The sequence below is a fragment of the Macaca mulatta genome, chromosome 2, assembly GCF_049350105.2.
Source record: "Macaca mulatta isolate MMU2019108-1 chromosome 2, T2T-MMU8v2.0, whole genome shotgun sequence".
Lineage (NCBI taxonomy): Eukaryota > Metazoa > Chordata > Mammalia > Primates > Cercopithecidae > Macaca > Macaca mulatta.
Genome location: NC_133407.1, coordinates 121,861,673 through 121,876,381, shown reverse-complemented (window position 1 = coordinate 121,876,381; position 14,709 = coordinate 121,861,673). Strand labels below are relative to the sequence as shown.

The 14,709-nt window shown below is 44.8% G+C and overlaps 1 protein-coding gene across 14 annotated transcripts; it reads right to left on the bottom strand.

The window, feature by feature from the left end:
* Positions 1-617: 617 nt before the first annotated feature.
* RPP14 (ribonuclease P/MRP subunit p14) lies at positions 618-14,624 on the bottom strand. Of its 14 annotated transcripts, none has more exons than XM_077990680.1 (8): positions 14,230-14,624; positions 12,908-12,999; positions 10,700-10,811; positions 10,489-10,605; positions 10,303-10,387; positions 4,303-4,379; positions 3,897-3,975; positions 618-3,453 (listed from the first exon to the last, which is right to left on the bottom strand). In XM_077990680.1, exons 4-8 carry the CDS (start codon positions 10,563-10,565, stop codon positions 3,397-3,399), a joined length of 375 nt encoding a protein of 124 aa, XP_077846806.1. In that variant the 5' UTR covers positions 10,566-10,605; positions 10,700-10,811; positions 12,908-12,999; positions 14,230-14,624; the 3' UTR covers positions 618-3,396.
* Positions 14,625-14,709: the final 85 nt, after the last annotated feature.

Genomic DNA, 14,709 nt, shown 5'->3' with positions numbered 1-14,709 from the left:
CTGCGCATTCTGAAACTCACGAGAACAGTATCCTTGCTCCTCACATTGATTTTGGTCTTGTCTTCCACCTTTGAAAACGAGAGTTATGGTATAATACAATATTAAAGTTTTAAAGTACTAACTTTATACACAGCACTGCCCTCTAGTGACTAGAATAATCCATTTTTTTTTCTTTCTTTTTTTTTTTTTGAGACTGAGTCTCACTCCATCACCCAGGATAAAGAGCAGTGGCACGACCTAGGATCAGTGCAACCTCCACCTCCCAGTTCAAGTGATTCTCCTGCCTCAGCCTCCGAGTAGCTGGGATTACAGGCATGCACCACCACGCCCAGGTAATTTTTCTGTATTCTTAGTAGAGATGGGGTTTCATCACGATGGCCAGGATGGTCTCAATTGCTTGACCTTGACCTTGTGATCCGCCCGTCTCAGCCTCCCAAAGTGCTGAGATTACAGGCGTGAACCACCACATCTGGCCTAGAATAATTATTTCTAGTCATCTGTTCAGCTGCTCTCTGGGTAAAAATTAAAAATTCTGTCATAGATTGTTTTGAATGTATTGGCTGACATAAGATACATGGAAATCATAACTACAATGAGATACCACCTCATGCCCAATAGTAATTTGAAGAACAATTTGACAATTCTTTATATTAAAGTTACACGATCCAGCAATTCCACTCGTGGAATTTAAAACCTGTGCACATAAAAACCTCTTCTATAATGTTCCTATTAAACAGTCAAAAAGCAAAAATAATCCAAATATCAACTGATGGATGGGTAAATACAATGGATTATTATTCAGCCATAAAATAAAATGTACTGATACATGCTGTAAAATGGATGAACCCTGAAAACATGCTATATCGAAGAAGCCAGTTCCAAAGGACCATATATTGTATGAACTTATATGAAATGTCCAGAACAGGGAAATCCATAGACACAGAAAGTAGACTGGTGACTCCCTAGGACTGGAGGAGATAAATGGATTGACTGCTAATGGGGGTTTCTTTTGGGGGATGAAAATTGCTAAAAAAAAATTGATTTGGTGATGGTTGTACAACTGTGTGGATATTCTGAAAACCACTGAAATGTACACTTTAAAAAGGTGAATTTTATGGTATGTGAATTACATCTCAATGTTATTAAAAAATGGAAACAAAAGTGTTGGCTGTGTTGGGATGGCCATTTAGTACTAACATGTTAGGTACATCTTCCCTTCAATATAACCTCCCTGGCCCCCAGCCCCCAGTCTTAAGAATTTGGCCTCCATAGTCTTCTTAATATTTTTTTATTTCTTACAATTTTTTTTTTACTATAAGCATGTATTATTCATATGAGAGGTAGATCCAAATTTTCAAGGAATAATCTGAACTTTTAAAAGAGGAACTGTACTTAAGAACACTAACAGAGGTTGGTTGACACCCTGAAAGACTGGTCTGTTATGTTTAACTGTGGGCCAGTCAGCTTCAAACTCAGGAAAACCTCTCACCTCAGTTGCAGGGGAAATGGGCAACAGTAACTAGAAGCTACTGCTGAGAGGCTGGGCCCTGTGCTTAACTCCATCATCTCCACCAACTATCCCATGTGGCATGTGTTACCACTATTTTATAGATCAGAGTTTACATAACTGAGACCAAGGATGCACATACACCCCTCCCCTGAAACGCAAGTCTCACTGAAGGTAGACCCAAGATGCCACCTTGTGACTCAGATACTTAAGAACAGGGCCTAAAAATATTCATTGATAAAAGGTAGGTGTTCAAAGATGACCCAACTTCTATTTTCACCTTCAGTAATTGTTACAGTTAAAATTCAGTGAGAAGCTGCTTCTACAAAGATATAGGTAGGGTTCTGTTATCCAAATGCAAATCTATCTAGGTCTGAATTCCTAAAAGTACAATCTTTTTTTTTTTTCTGAGGTGGAGTTTTGCTCTGTCACCCAGGATGAGTACAATGGTATGATTTTGGCTCACTGCAACCGTTCAAGCGATTCTCCTGCTTCAGCCTCCCAAGTAGCTGGGATTACAGGTGCCCGCCACCACACCCAGTTTGTTTTTGTATTTTTAGTACAGATGGGGTTTTACATGTTGGCCAGGCTGGTCTTGAACTCATGACCTCAAGTGATTCGCCTGCCTCGACCTCCCAAAATGCCGGGATTACAGGCGTGAGCCGCCATGCCTGATTTAAAAGTAGAGTCTTCAAATAACCTTCCCAATACTTTTTTCTTTTTTGAGACAGGGTCTCACTGTCACCCAGACTACAGTGCAGTGGTACGATCTCAGTCTCACCATAACCTCCAGCTCTCAGGCCCAAGCAATTCTCCCACCTCAGCCTCTTGAGCAGCTGGGTCTACAGGGCCAAGTCACCAAGCACAGATAGTTGTATTTTTTTTTTTGGTAGTGATAGGGTTTTACCATGTTGGCCAGGCTGGTCTTGGACTCCTGACCTCAAGTGGTCCACCTGCCGCAGCCTCCCAAAGTGCCAGGATTATAGGCATGAGCCACCGGGCCCAGCCCACTTCTTGAATTAAAAAGCAAAAAACAAAAAAGCCAGGCAGATAATGAAAATCCTGCATACACTCAAGTCTGCATGGAGCATAAGGCCAAACCGGAAAGTGGGCATTTGAACAACCCTATACCTGCTCCCTTCCCCTAACTAAGATGGGCTTCTGGGCCTATCAACCATTCTTTGGTGAAAAGCAGCAATCCATTTCCCCAGAGGCTCTTTAACTACAGCATTGGTGTTTGAGGTTACATCTTTAAACACATATTTCAGGATTTGGGAGCTTCTGGAACCATAACTTTAACCCAGCCTTCCATAACAGTCTTTTTACTTTCTATTACAGAACATGACACTGCAATAATAGCAATGAACCGCTTCAGCTTTTTCACTTCTGCAGAAGCTAAAACAACTTCTCCAATATATAAAGGGGCTGGAAAGCTAATTTCCTGGGAAAGAAATACACAACCTGGCCCTGGCATTTTAGTTCCCAGGAGAGCTGAGATAAGTCCGTTGATCAAAACTCCATGTACAATTGTATTTCCAAACTTGGTGTGTTTTGCAAAGTCTTCATTTAAATGCAAAGGATTGACATCCCCCGTTAATTCTGAGAAGGTAGCCACATCTGTCTGTGTGAAGGCCCTCCTAAGTTCAGCGCGGTCTCCAACTTTGATGTGCATATGCTGAAAGTGCTGCAGGGTCAGCACTGGCAGGTTCAGGCAGACTGTCCTCCGAAGCCCACCCCACCAAAAGCGATGGCTGGAAATTAGTGGGAACATCTTCAGCACCCACAAATTTCATCAAGAGCTTTTAGCCTGCTTCAGTCTTTAAACATGCAGGCACCAAAAAAATAAATATGAGAGTGGAGAAATGTTTCCGAAATGGAAGACTATTCATTCAATCCAATACTAGTTCCCTACTATTACCAGATAATGCAAGGAGAAATGGAGAAACCTACAAGAGAAAGAAAAAGGTTAAAGCATCGGGAGAAACTCCACTGAAGCACAGGGCAATGGGGAAATGTGCCAGTTTTATAGGATTAACAAAACTGATGCAGGAGCATTTTACAGAGCATCCTGAGAGGAAGCCTTCAATGACAAGTAGTCACAGCTCAAAAAGAGCATACCAATATATAACACATAAGGCATTAAGCGTTAAGTGAAAAATAAGCCTTAACCACAGGACTGCAAGTTTTATCCCAAAACATCTCCCACAGAATTTAAAATCTAAGTGTTCTGGCTCACATTTTTGGAAACAATCAAGTCCTTTATTTTCCCCTACTTAGATCATTTTAATCATATTACATTTATGCAAGCACAAAAATGAGTTGAGTATATTAAGAAGCAGTCGACCCACCACTCAATCTTGTTTGGAATATGCGAAGGAATAGTCTTTACCTGAATCACCCGGAAAGCACATTTTTTGCCTTTATAGGATCCTAACAGGGTCAAAGAGCTCCACAATTTGACAAGACCACTGCAGAAATATCAAGAAAATACACACTGTGTCATAGACAGAGAACACAATGAACCTCAACTAAGGTTTCTAAAATATTCACTTCTGACTTTGCAACTGTAACCATCAATGGGAAACTACAGCTGTAACCAAATCCTAAGTTTTGCCCTCTCTAGAGTACAAGTTTCTGGTGGATGAATGTTCATATTCATCCCAGTTTAAATTCCCAAAAGCTGCTCAGAGTTCACAACGAAAAAATTCTCATTCTCAGGACAGCATTTTTGCTCTATTTCTCCATTGGTCTCTCTCTGCCCTGTTATACTATAAATGTCCCACTCTCTGTCATACCTGCTACATATTCTCAAGATGGCCGACAAGGTCTTCTCTTCATAGGTTAGGATGTCCAAAGGTAAGGCAGCATCAACCTGAATGTGGAATAATGCTATTACAGGCTATTCTCACCATTATTCTTGAATGCTTATCAACTTTTGACAACCATTGAGTTTTCAGCTTTTCTCCTCCACAAAAGCAGTATTTTATTTAATGGTGCTGGCGCTTTAGTTGCCTACTTACTTACAGCTCCCTCTGCCTAGCATGTTCTGCCTACACCTCTGCATATGGCTGATGTCCCTCATCCTTTGAGTCTTCATTTAAATTGTTCCTTGACTGATCTTCAAGTTGAGACAAAGTCAGCTTGTTATGTTCTTTCTTGTACAGGACACCACACCTTCTCTTTTATAATTCCCTTTATTCTTGTCACTAATTGTCTAACATGTTTTCCTACTACAAGAACTAAGACATTAGTCCATGTGGCAGAGGCCATGTCTGTTTGTTCGCAGCTATATAAACCCCAGGAATGAGGTTTTCTACCTGACACACAGGTACACACAGACATATATATATATATTTCTTTAATTTTGTATTTAGAAAAATTATAGACTCACAAGAGATCACAAAGAAATGTACAGGGATTGGCCAGGCACAGTGGCTCATGCCTATAATCCCAGCACTTTGGGAGGCCAAGGGGGGCGGATCACCTGAGGTTGGGAGTTTGACACCAGCCTGATCAACACGGAGAAACCCCATTTTTACTAAAAATACAAAATTAGCCCAGTGTGGTGGCGCATGCCTGTAATCCCAGCTACTTGGGAGGCTGAGGCAGGAGAATTGCTTGAACCTGGGAGGCGGAGGTTGCGGTGAGGCAAGATCGTGCCATTGCACTCCAGCCTGGGCAACAAGAGCAAAGCTTCGTCTCAAAAATAAATAAATTAATTTTAAAAAAATGTACAGGGAGGTTCCATGCACTCTTCATCTAGCCTCCTGCAATGTCAATGTCTTGCATAACTACATTACAGTAGTAAAACTAGAAAAGTGGTATTGGTACAATCCAGAGGTTATTCAGATTTTACCAACTGTATATCTACTCATATTTATACCTGTGTGTGGCTCCATGTAATTTTCCCTATGTAAAATCCCACAGATTTTACCAATTGTATGTCTACTCATATTTATACCTGTGTGTGGCTCTATGTAATTTTACCAAAAAAAAAAGACACTGCCAAACTATGTTCCAGAGTGGCTGCACTATTTTACATACTCACTATAGTGTATGAGTGATCCAGTTTCTTTTTTTTTTTTTTTTTTTTTTTTTTTTTTTTTTGAGACGGAGTCTCGGTCTGTCACCCAGGCTGGAGTGCAGTGGCCGGATCTCAGCTCACTGCAAGCTCCGCCTCCCGGGTTCACGCCATTCTCCTGCCTCAGCCTCCCGAGTAGCTGGGACTACAGGCGCCCGCCGCCTCGCCCGGCTAGTTTTTTGTATTTTTTAGTAGAGACGGGGTTTCACTGGGTTAGCCAGGATGGTCTCGATCTCCTGACCTCGTGATCTGCCGGTCTCGGCCTCCCAAAGTGCTGGGATTACAGGCTTGAGCCACCGTGCCCGGCCGAGTGATCCAGTTTCTTTGCATTCTTGCTAGCATTTAAAGTTGTTATTTTTTATTTCAGTCATTCTGCTAGGTATACAGTGGTATCTCATTGTGTCATTAATGTGCATTTCCCTAATGGCTAATGTTAAACACCTTTCCATGTGCTTCTTTGCCAACCATACATTCTCTTTAGTAAAATGTCTGTTAATGTTTTTGTTAATTTAGTAAAATGTCTGTTAATGTTTTTGTTACTGTTTTGTTTTGTTAAAGTATCAAAAATGAGTTTTGATACTTCTTTATTACTATTATTTTCTTGAGACAAGAATCTCGCTCTGTCACCCTGGCTGGAGTGCAGTGGTGTGATCTTGGCTCACTGCAACCTCTGCCTCCCAGGTTCAAGTGATTCTCCTGCCTTAGTCTCCCGAGTAGCTGGGGTTACAGGCACGTGCCACCACACCTGGCTAGTTTTTATAGTTTTAGCATAGACGGGGTTTTGCCATGTTGGCCAGGATGGTCTCCAACTCCTGACCTCAGGCAATCAACCCACTTCAGCCTCCCAAAGTGCTGGGATTACAGGCGTGAGCCACCACACCTGCGTGTTATTATTATTGAGACAGGGTCTTGTTCTGTTGCCCAGGCTGCATGCAGTGGTGCAATCATAGTTCACTACAGCCTCGAACTCCTGACCTCAAGAAATCTTCCTGCCTTGGTCTCCCAAAGTGTTGGGATTACGGGCATGAGCCACTGCATCAGGCCAAATGTCATTTATATATTCTAAACACTATAGTCCTTTGTTGGATACGTGGTTTACAAATATTTTCCCCTAGTATGTAATTCATCTTTTCATCCTTTCCCATCCCCACCCCCAGCCATGGTGGTGTGATCACCACTCACTGCAACCTTGAGCTCTTGGGCTCAAGCAATCATCCCACCCTAGTCTCTTGACTAGTTGGGACTATAGGTGCACACCACCACACCTGGCTCAATTTTTCAAATTTTTTTTGTAGAGACGGGGTTTCACCAGATACCCAGGCTGGTCGAGCTCCTGGGCTCAACTGATCCATCCACTTGGCCTCTGGAAGTGGTGGGATTATAGCTGTGAGCCACCGCGCCTGGCCTTTTCATCCTCTTGAAGAGTCTTTTGCAGAGGCTTTACATTTTGATGAGGTACTTAGCATATTTTGATTTGACAGACTATATGAATCAGAAAATAATTTCCTGAGCATCCTGTCTTCTCTCACCTTTTTTTTTTTTTTTTTTTTTTTGTTGAGACGGAGTCTCACTCTGTCGCCCAGGCTGGAGTGCAGTGGCCGGATCTCAGCTCACTGCAAGCTCCACCTCCCGGGTTTATGCCATTCTCCCGCCTCAGCCTCCCGAGTAGCTGGGACTACAGGCACCCGCCACCACACCCGGCTAGTTTTTTGTATTTTTTTTAGTAGAGACGGGGTTTCACCGTGTTAGCCAGGATGGTCTCGATCTCCTGACCTCGTGATCTGCCCGTCTCGGTCTCCCAAAGTGCTGGGATTACAGGCTTGAGCCACTGCACCCGGCCATTTTCTCAACTTCTAAAACTCTACTTCTCTACTTCTTTTCTCAAATCTGCTTAAAGTGTTGGTCTATGACAAAATAAGGAGTTGAATCAAAATGTAAACCAATAGTATCATTAATCACCGTGTTTAGTTCAGTTCATCTTTTTTTCATAAAGAGGTTTTTTTTTTTTTGAGACAGAGTATTGCTCTGTTGCCCAGGCTGGAATGCAGTGGCATGATCTGGGCTCACTGCAACCTCCGCCTCCCAGGTTCAAGCAATTCTCCTCCATCAGCCTTCCAAATAGCTAGGACTACAGGTATGTGCCACCACGCCCAGCTAATTTTTGCATTTTTAGTAAAGACAGGGTTTCACCATGTTTTCCAGGCTAGTCTCAAACTCCTGACCTTACGTGATCCACTTGCTTCAGCCTCCCCGAGAGCTGGGATTACAGGAGTGAGCCACTGAGCCTGGCCCATAAGGAGACTTTCTCATTAAAAGTGGTAGTGCACTGGTTCTGCTGCAAATTCCTTATCTCTTCAAGAAGGGCAAAGAGTTTGCAGGTTGCCAGTCTAGGCCACACTTTGAGTAGCACTGTACTACAACAAACATTTGTCTACCGTGTTCCTTGTAAAACAGAAGGCATATTAGAATAAACCAAACAAAATTCATCACCTCTGAAAGTTTACTTCTGCAATTTCAAACACAGTTTTAAAATAATCTCTAGGGGAATACAAAAATTAGCTGGGCATAGTGGCAGGCGCCTGTAGTCCCAGCTACTCGGGACGTTGAGGCAGGAGAATCGCTTGAATCCGGGCGGGCGGAGGTTGTGCCACTGTGCTCCAGCCTGGGCGACAAAGCAAGACTCCGTCTCAAAAAAATAAATAAATAAAGTAATCTCTAGGGGAACCCTCATACACTACTGGGAGGAATGTAACTGTACAACCACTATGGAGAACAGCATGGAGGTTTCCCAAAAAACTAAAAATAGGTCAGGTGCAGTGGCTCATGTTTATAATCCCAGAACTTTGGGAGGCCAAGGCAAGAGGACTGCTTGAGTCCAGGAGCCTGGGCAACATAGTGAGACTTTGTCTCTACAAGTAAAAAAATTGGCTTGGTGGTACATATACCTGTGGTTCCAGCTACTAGGGATTCTAGGGTGGGAGAATCACTTGAGCTTGGGCGGTTGAGGCTGTAGTGAGCCATGAGCATGCCACTGCACTCCACCCTGGGCATCACAACAAGACTTCATCTCAAAAACAAAAACAAAAAACAAAATAGAATTCTAAAAATAGAATACCATTTAATCCAGCAAGTCTACTACTAAGCAGCAATCCAAGGGAAAGGAAATCAATTCAAAAAGACGGGGTGTAGCTGGGTGTAGTGGCTCATGTTGTAATCCCAGCACTTTGGGAGGCCAAGGCGGGAGAAAAAAAAAAAAAAGACATATGCACTCTCACATTTATTGCAGTACTATTCCCAATAGCCAAAATATAGAACTTAAGCGTCCAGGCCGGGCGCGGTGGCTCAAGCCTGTAATCCCAGCACTTTGGGAGGCCGAGGCGGGTGGATCACGAGGTCAGGAGATCGAGACTATCCTGGCTAACATGGTGAAACCCCGTCTCTACTAAAAATACAAAAAACTAGCCGGGCGTGGTGGCGGGCGCCTGTAGTCTCAGCTACTTGGGAGGCTGAGGCGGGAGAATGGCGTGAACCCGGGAGGCAGAGCTTGCAGTGAGCCGAGATCACGCCACTGCACTCCAGCCTGGGAGACACAGCGAGACTCCGTCTCAAAAAAAAAAAAAAAAAGAACTTAAGCGTCCATCAATGGATAAAAAAAAAAGTGGTATGTATTACAATGGAATATTACTCAGCCATTAAAAAAAAAAAAATGAAATTCTGTCATTTGTAGCACCATGAATAGAACTGGAGGCCATTTTGTTAAGTGAAGTAAGCCAGGCACAGAAAGACAACTGTTGCATGTTCTCACTCGTACGTGAGAGCTAAAAAGGCAGATCTTGCCAGGTGCAGTGGCTCACGCCTGTAATCCCAGCACTTTGGGAGCCTGAGGCGGGTGGGTCACCTGAGGTCAGGAGTTTGAGACCCGCCTGGCCAACACGGCGAAACCCTGTCTCTAGAAAAAATATAAAAATTAGCTGGGCATGGTAGCGTATGCCTGTAATCTCAGCTACTGCGGGGAGGCTAAGGCAGGAAAATCCCTTGAACCTGGGAGGCAGAGGCTGCAGTGAGCCGAGAATGTGCCACTGCACTCCAGCCTGGGCAACAGAGCAAGACTCCATCTCAAAAACAAAAACAAAAACAAAAACAAAAACAAAAAAAAAGGTAGATCTCATGAGGATAGAAAGTAGATTGGTGATTACCAGAGGCTGGGAAAGGTAGCAGGGTAGAGACGATGAAGGAGGAAAAAAAGGAATAGAAATGTGTTTATTACAATACATGAATAAAACATTTAAAAATACAGAGTTGTATAATTAAAACAAATTTTTTTTTAATGTTTGAAAAGCATTCTTTCCGTATTTCTTTCTTTTTTTTGAGACAAAGAGTCTCGCTCTGTCGCCAGGCTGGAGTGCAGTGGGGCGATCTCAGCTAACTGCAACCTCTGCCTCCCAGGTTCAAACGATTCTCCTGACTCAGCCTCCCAAGTAGCTGGGATTACAGGCATGTGCCACCACACCCGGCTTATTTTTGTATTTTTAGTAGAGATGGGGTTTCACCACGTTGGCCAGGATGGTCTCGAACTCTTGACCTTGTGATCAAACTGCTGGGATTATAGGCCTCCAAACTGCTGGGATTACAGGCGTGAGCCACTGCGCCCAGCCTCCTCCTGTATTTCTTACAAAGATCTTTGGAATGTTCAATCTACCAAGTGATTCCATACCTCCCCAAACAGGTCCTTCACGGCCGAAATAAGCAGCTGTTTGAACTGTGCAGCATTCAGTCCAACTCCACAATCTTGAAATTCTCTAAAAAAACATGAAAAAAAAAGACATCATATTAAATTTCATTCTGTTCAGATTGATGTTAGAAAAGTAATCTAAAATAGAACTTAGGAAACTAAACTTACAGGCAGACTTTCATGTAGTGGTACTCGGAAGGGTTTTTGTAAACTACTCTTTCATATGTGGCAGCAGGGGCAGGCATCTTCTCCAGTGCTGATCACACCTACAGTAAGTCAAGAGAGCTAGAAATGACCAATGCACATGCTATTTTTCACAGTTTTCATGAGAATTTGGCCTATTTGGGTTCTTTTTGTTTGTTTGAAGGCAGGGTCTCACCTGTCATCTAGGCTGAAGTGCAGTGGTGCAATCACAGTTCATTGTAGCCTCCACCTCAGGCTCTCCAGGCTCAGGTGATCCTCCTGCCTCAGCCTCCTGAGTAGCTGGGACTCTAGGCACATGCCACCACATCCAGCAAATTTTTGTATTTTTGTAGAGACAGGGTTTCACCATGTTGCCCAGGCTAGTTTCAAACTCCTGGGCTCAAGCAATTTGCCCATCTCAGCCTCCCAAAGTGCTGGCATTACAAATGTGACCATCAGGTCCGGCCTTCCTGTTGTTTTTGTTTTTTGTTTTGGAGGAGTCTCGCTTGGTCACCCAGGCAGGAGTGCAGTGGTACAATCTTGGCTCACTGCAAACTCTGCCTCCCGGGTTCAAGCAATTCTCCTGCCTCAGCCTCCCCAGTAGCTGCGATTACAGGCATGTGCCACCACGCCTGGCTAACTTTTTTGTATTTTTAGTAGAGATGAGGTTTCACCATATTGGTCAGGCTGGTCTTGAACTCCTAACCTTGTGATACACCCGCCTTGGCCTCCCAAAGTGCTGGGATTACAGGCATGAGCCACCGTGCCCAGCCACCTGTTTGGTTTTTAAAAGACTTCTGGGCACAGTAACTCATCTAATTCTGGTCAAACTAAGGTTACCAATATGAAGACAAAAGAAGTTTCTATATTCTGTATATGCCAAATTACTATACTCTTACTTAAAACATAACATAATTTTGGCTAACAATTGTCCTTATGAGCACCCAGCTCTGTGCTAAACATTTGACATGCCTTAGCTTGTCTTCAAAATGCTCCTAAGGTAAGCGATATTATTATTCCCATTTTTGAGAAGATGACACAGAGGTTTAGTATACGTAGGTAACATCTGCCCAAGGGTACCCAGAGATTCCAACCACTCCGAGCTCGCTCAAGACCAGTTATGATGCCTCTTTATCCAAAGAAAAAGGCATAAAGGAGTAAAATCTTAAGATTTGAAGAGTAAACATGAAGATCCTCTTGTTTACTCTCAGTCAACACAGAACACAAAGAGAAGAATGAGGGGTGGTCGTTCTGCCATCTTCTCCCATCCTGGGTCTGCCTGCTCTCAATCTGAAAGTCAGGTCTGTGCAAGACTGTCTGTGAATGACTGAGCTTAAACAGCACAGGGGTTGAGAAGAGGGATTCCTGGAATGGGCACTCGATGCAGCTTCTAAAAGGTCTGAACTTTCAAGAACGTAGAACATGCTCATCTCTCTGCAGACAGTTCCTTTCCTTGGCTCCCTACCAACCTTGCTCTCCCCTGGACAGGTCCTATTCATCCTTCAACTTTCAGTTTAAATGTCACCTCTTCAAGGAGGTCTTCTCTGACACCCTGCTCTAAATTAAGTCCCCAAGTTATGCAATCTCTTAACATTGTCTATTTGTTTAATATATGGATCCCCCACTGCAGGGACCAGGAAACTGAGGCCCAATCAAGGAAAGAGACTTATCCAAGGTCACAGAGCTACAGACCAGCATTTCCAAAACCACTCTGAGTTAGACCCAATTTCAACCACTCCCAGATGGTGACCTCTGGAGAAAAGAAGTCAGGGTCAAGGAGCTACATCTACCAATCCATTCAACAAACATTAATACTTTGGGACCTGGCGTGGTACTCATGCCTGTAATCTCAACAGTTTGGGAGGCCAGGAGTTTGAGACCAGCCTGGGAAACATAGTGAGACCCTGTCTCTTAAAAATAAACAAACAAACAAAAAAATTTAAATTAGCCAGGCATGGTAGTGTGTGCCTGTAGTTCCAGCTACTCCAGGGGCTGAGGTGGGGGGATAGTTTGAGTTTGGGAGGTTAAGGATACAGTGCACTGTGATTGTACCACTGCACTCCAGCCTGGGTGACAGAGCATCACCCTGTCTCCAAAACAAACAAAAAATACTGTAATACTATGACACAAAGTAGGTATTCAAATGAGGGAAAAGTGATAGTGGTAAGCCTATATATTCAAAAGAATCCTTGGTTTCAGGACAGCGGCAAACCTGATGCTTCTTTCCCAGTCACCAGAGTCTCCCCTAACTACAAGGGCAGGGCAAACAAGAAACCTCATCTGTTTCTTTCATTGCTTGGCGCATAAATGTTTTTTAGTGTTACTGCCTTGATGGAGCTGGCTGCCTAAAGTAGGGGAGTGAAATTACGCCCAGGGCTTAGATGCCAGTAAAACGAAGACTTACACAACGTCCACGAGATGGACAGTGGTGACGGCTGCACAGCGTTGTGAATGTATTCAATGCCACTTACGATAAATTTTATGTCACGTTATTTTCTGCAATTAAAAAAAAAAACTTACAAATGACAGCACTGCCCTCTGCAGGCTGTTCTGAGATTAAAGGAGAGGATGACTGGGAAATTATTTTGTATAGACTGGTATTAAATATATTCACCAGGCTCTCCACAGATGTGGGCTCACGAAGTCACTGTCACTATCATCTTTAAAGTCTTGTTGTTTGTTTTGAGATAGTGTCTCACTCTGTCGCCCAGGCTGGAATGCTTCGGGCCGAAGCAATTCTTGTGCCTCAGCCTTCCGAGTAGCTGGGATTACAGGCGTACATCATCACGCCCGGCTAACTTTTGCATTTTTAGTACAAATGGGGTTTTGCCATATTGGCCCAGGCTGGTCTCCAACTCCTGGCGTCAAGTGATCCGCCGACCTCGGCCCCCTCAAAGTACTGGGATTACAGGCATGAGCCACTGCGCCGGGGCTAAAGTCAGCCTTTTTTAGTGGCTGCACAGGGATGCTCCTAATCTGACCTATTAGTAATAAATCTTTGATTCCCCCTACTCCCCCGCTTCTCCAACTCTACGGTGGCCCGTGAGTCCATTAACATCTACTCAAACTACATCATTCCTCTGCTCAAAACCTTGCTATGGTTCCCGTTTTATCCAGAGTAAGGCCAAAGTCCTTAGAACAGCCTGCAAGGCTCTGCCTGGAGGTTCCGCAGGGCTGCCCCCCCCAACACCTCTGACCTCTTGTCCTGCCATTCTCCCTCCGCTCAATCCCCGCCACCATACAGGCCTAGCCTAGTTCTTTCGCACGCGCCAGTCTCGCTCCCACCCCTGGGCCTCGGCTCTAGCTTTTCCCCATGCTGGGAAACCTCTTCCTCCAGGCAGCCACCGGGCTCACACCCTTGCCTCCTTCTTGGCTTAACTCAAATCTCAATCGGTTTGGCCCAGTGCCCTTCTCGGCTAACACCGCACCCCACCCCCATGCCCCGTCCCTGCTTTCTTTTTCGTAGCATTTGCCTTTTTCTATGACTATTATGTAACTCGTTTATCTTTATCTGTACTCGCCCCACATCCCAACAGAAAGTCCACTCCAAGAATCTTGCTATCTTGTTCACTGCTGTTTCCCAAGGCCCTAAAACACTGTGTCGTGTTCAGTGGACATGCAACGTCCAGTTTCTGGACTAAATCAATCACTTTTAAAAGCTCAATTTCCCTACTGTTGAGAACTTGGGTGGCTTTCAGTATTTTTCAACAACCATTTAGCGCTCACCTCGCGCCGGGCGCACGGAGCGCGCTCAGGACACGGTTCCGAAGTCTCGCCTGCGCCTCTGCGGCCGAGACCCTGCGCGGCGCCGTACGGAGGCACGCAGCGCCCCGGGCCGGAACGGACTAGCGGCCCAAACCGCGCCGCCCGCCCCGCGCATGCGCCCGGGGCGCGGCCAACTAAGACGGCTCCCGAACCACCACCGCTCTTTGGAGAGCTTCCACCTACCCACTCTCCGTCGGACTAGCCTGACGCCTGCCCAGACTGCTATTCGCTGCAAGAACCCGCCAAGGCTTGGAGCTCCCCGGCAGCAGCCAGACCTGGGGCCGAGAAACTCCTGGTGTCTTTACGTTTGGCTTCTCCTCGTCCCGCCCCACGAAGCGTGACGCCCAGGCGGATATGACGTCACCGCGCAGCGTCTTCTTAAGGACCCAGGCGCGAATCCTGATCCGGAGCTGAGAGTGGCCGAGCTCAGCGCTCTCTGGT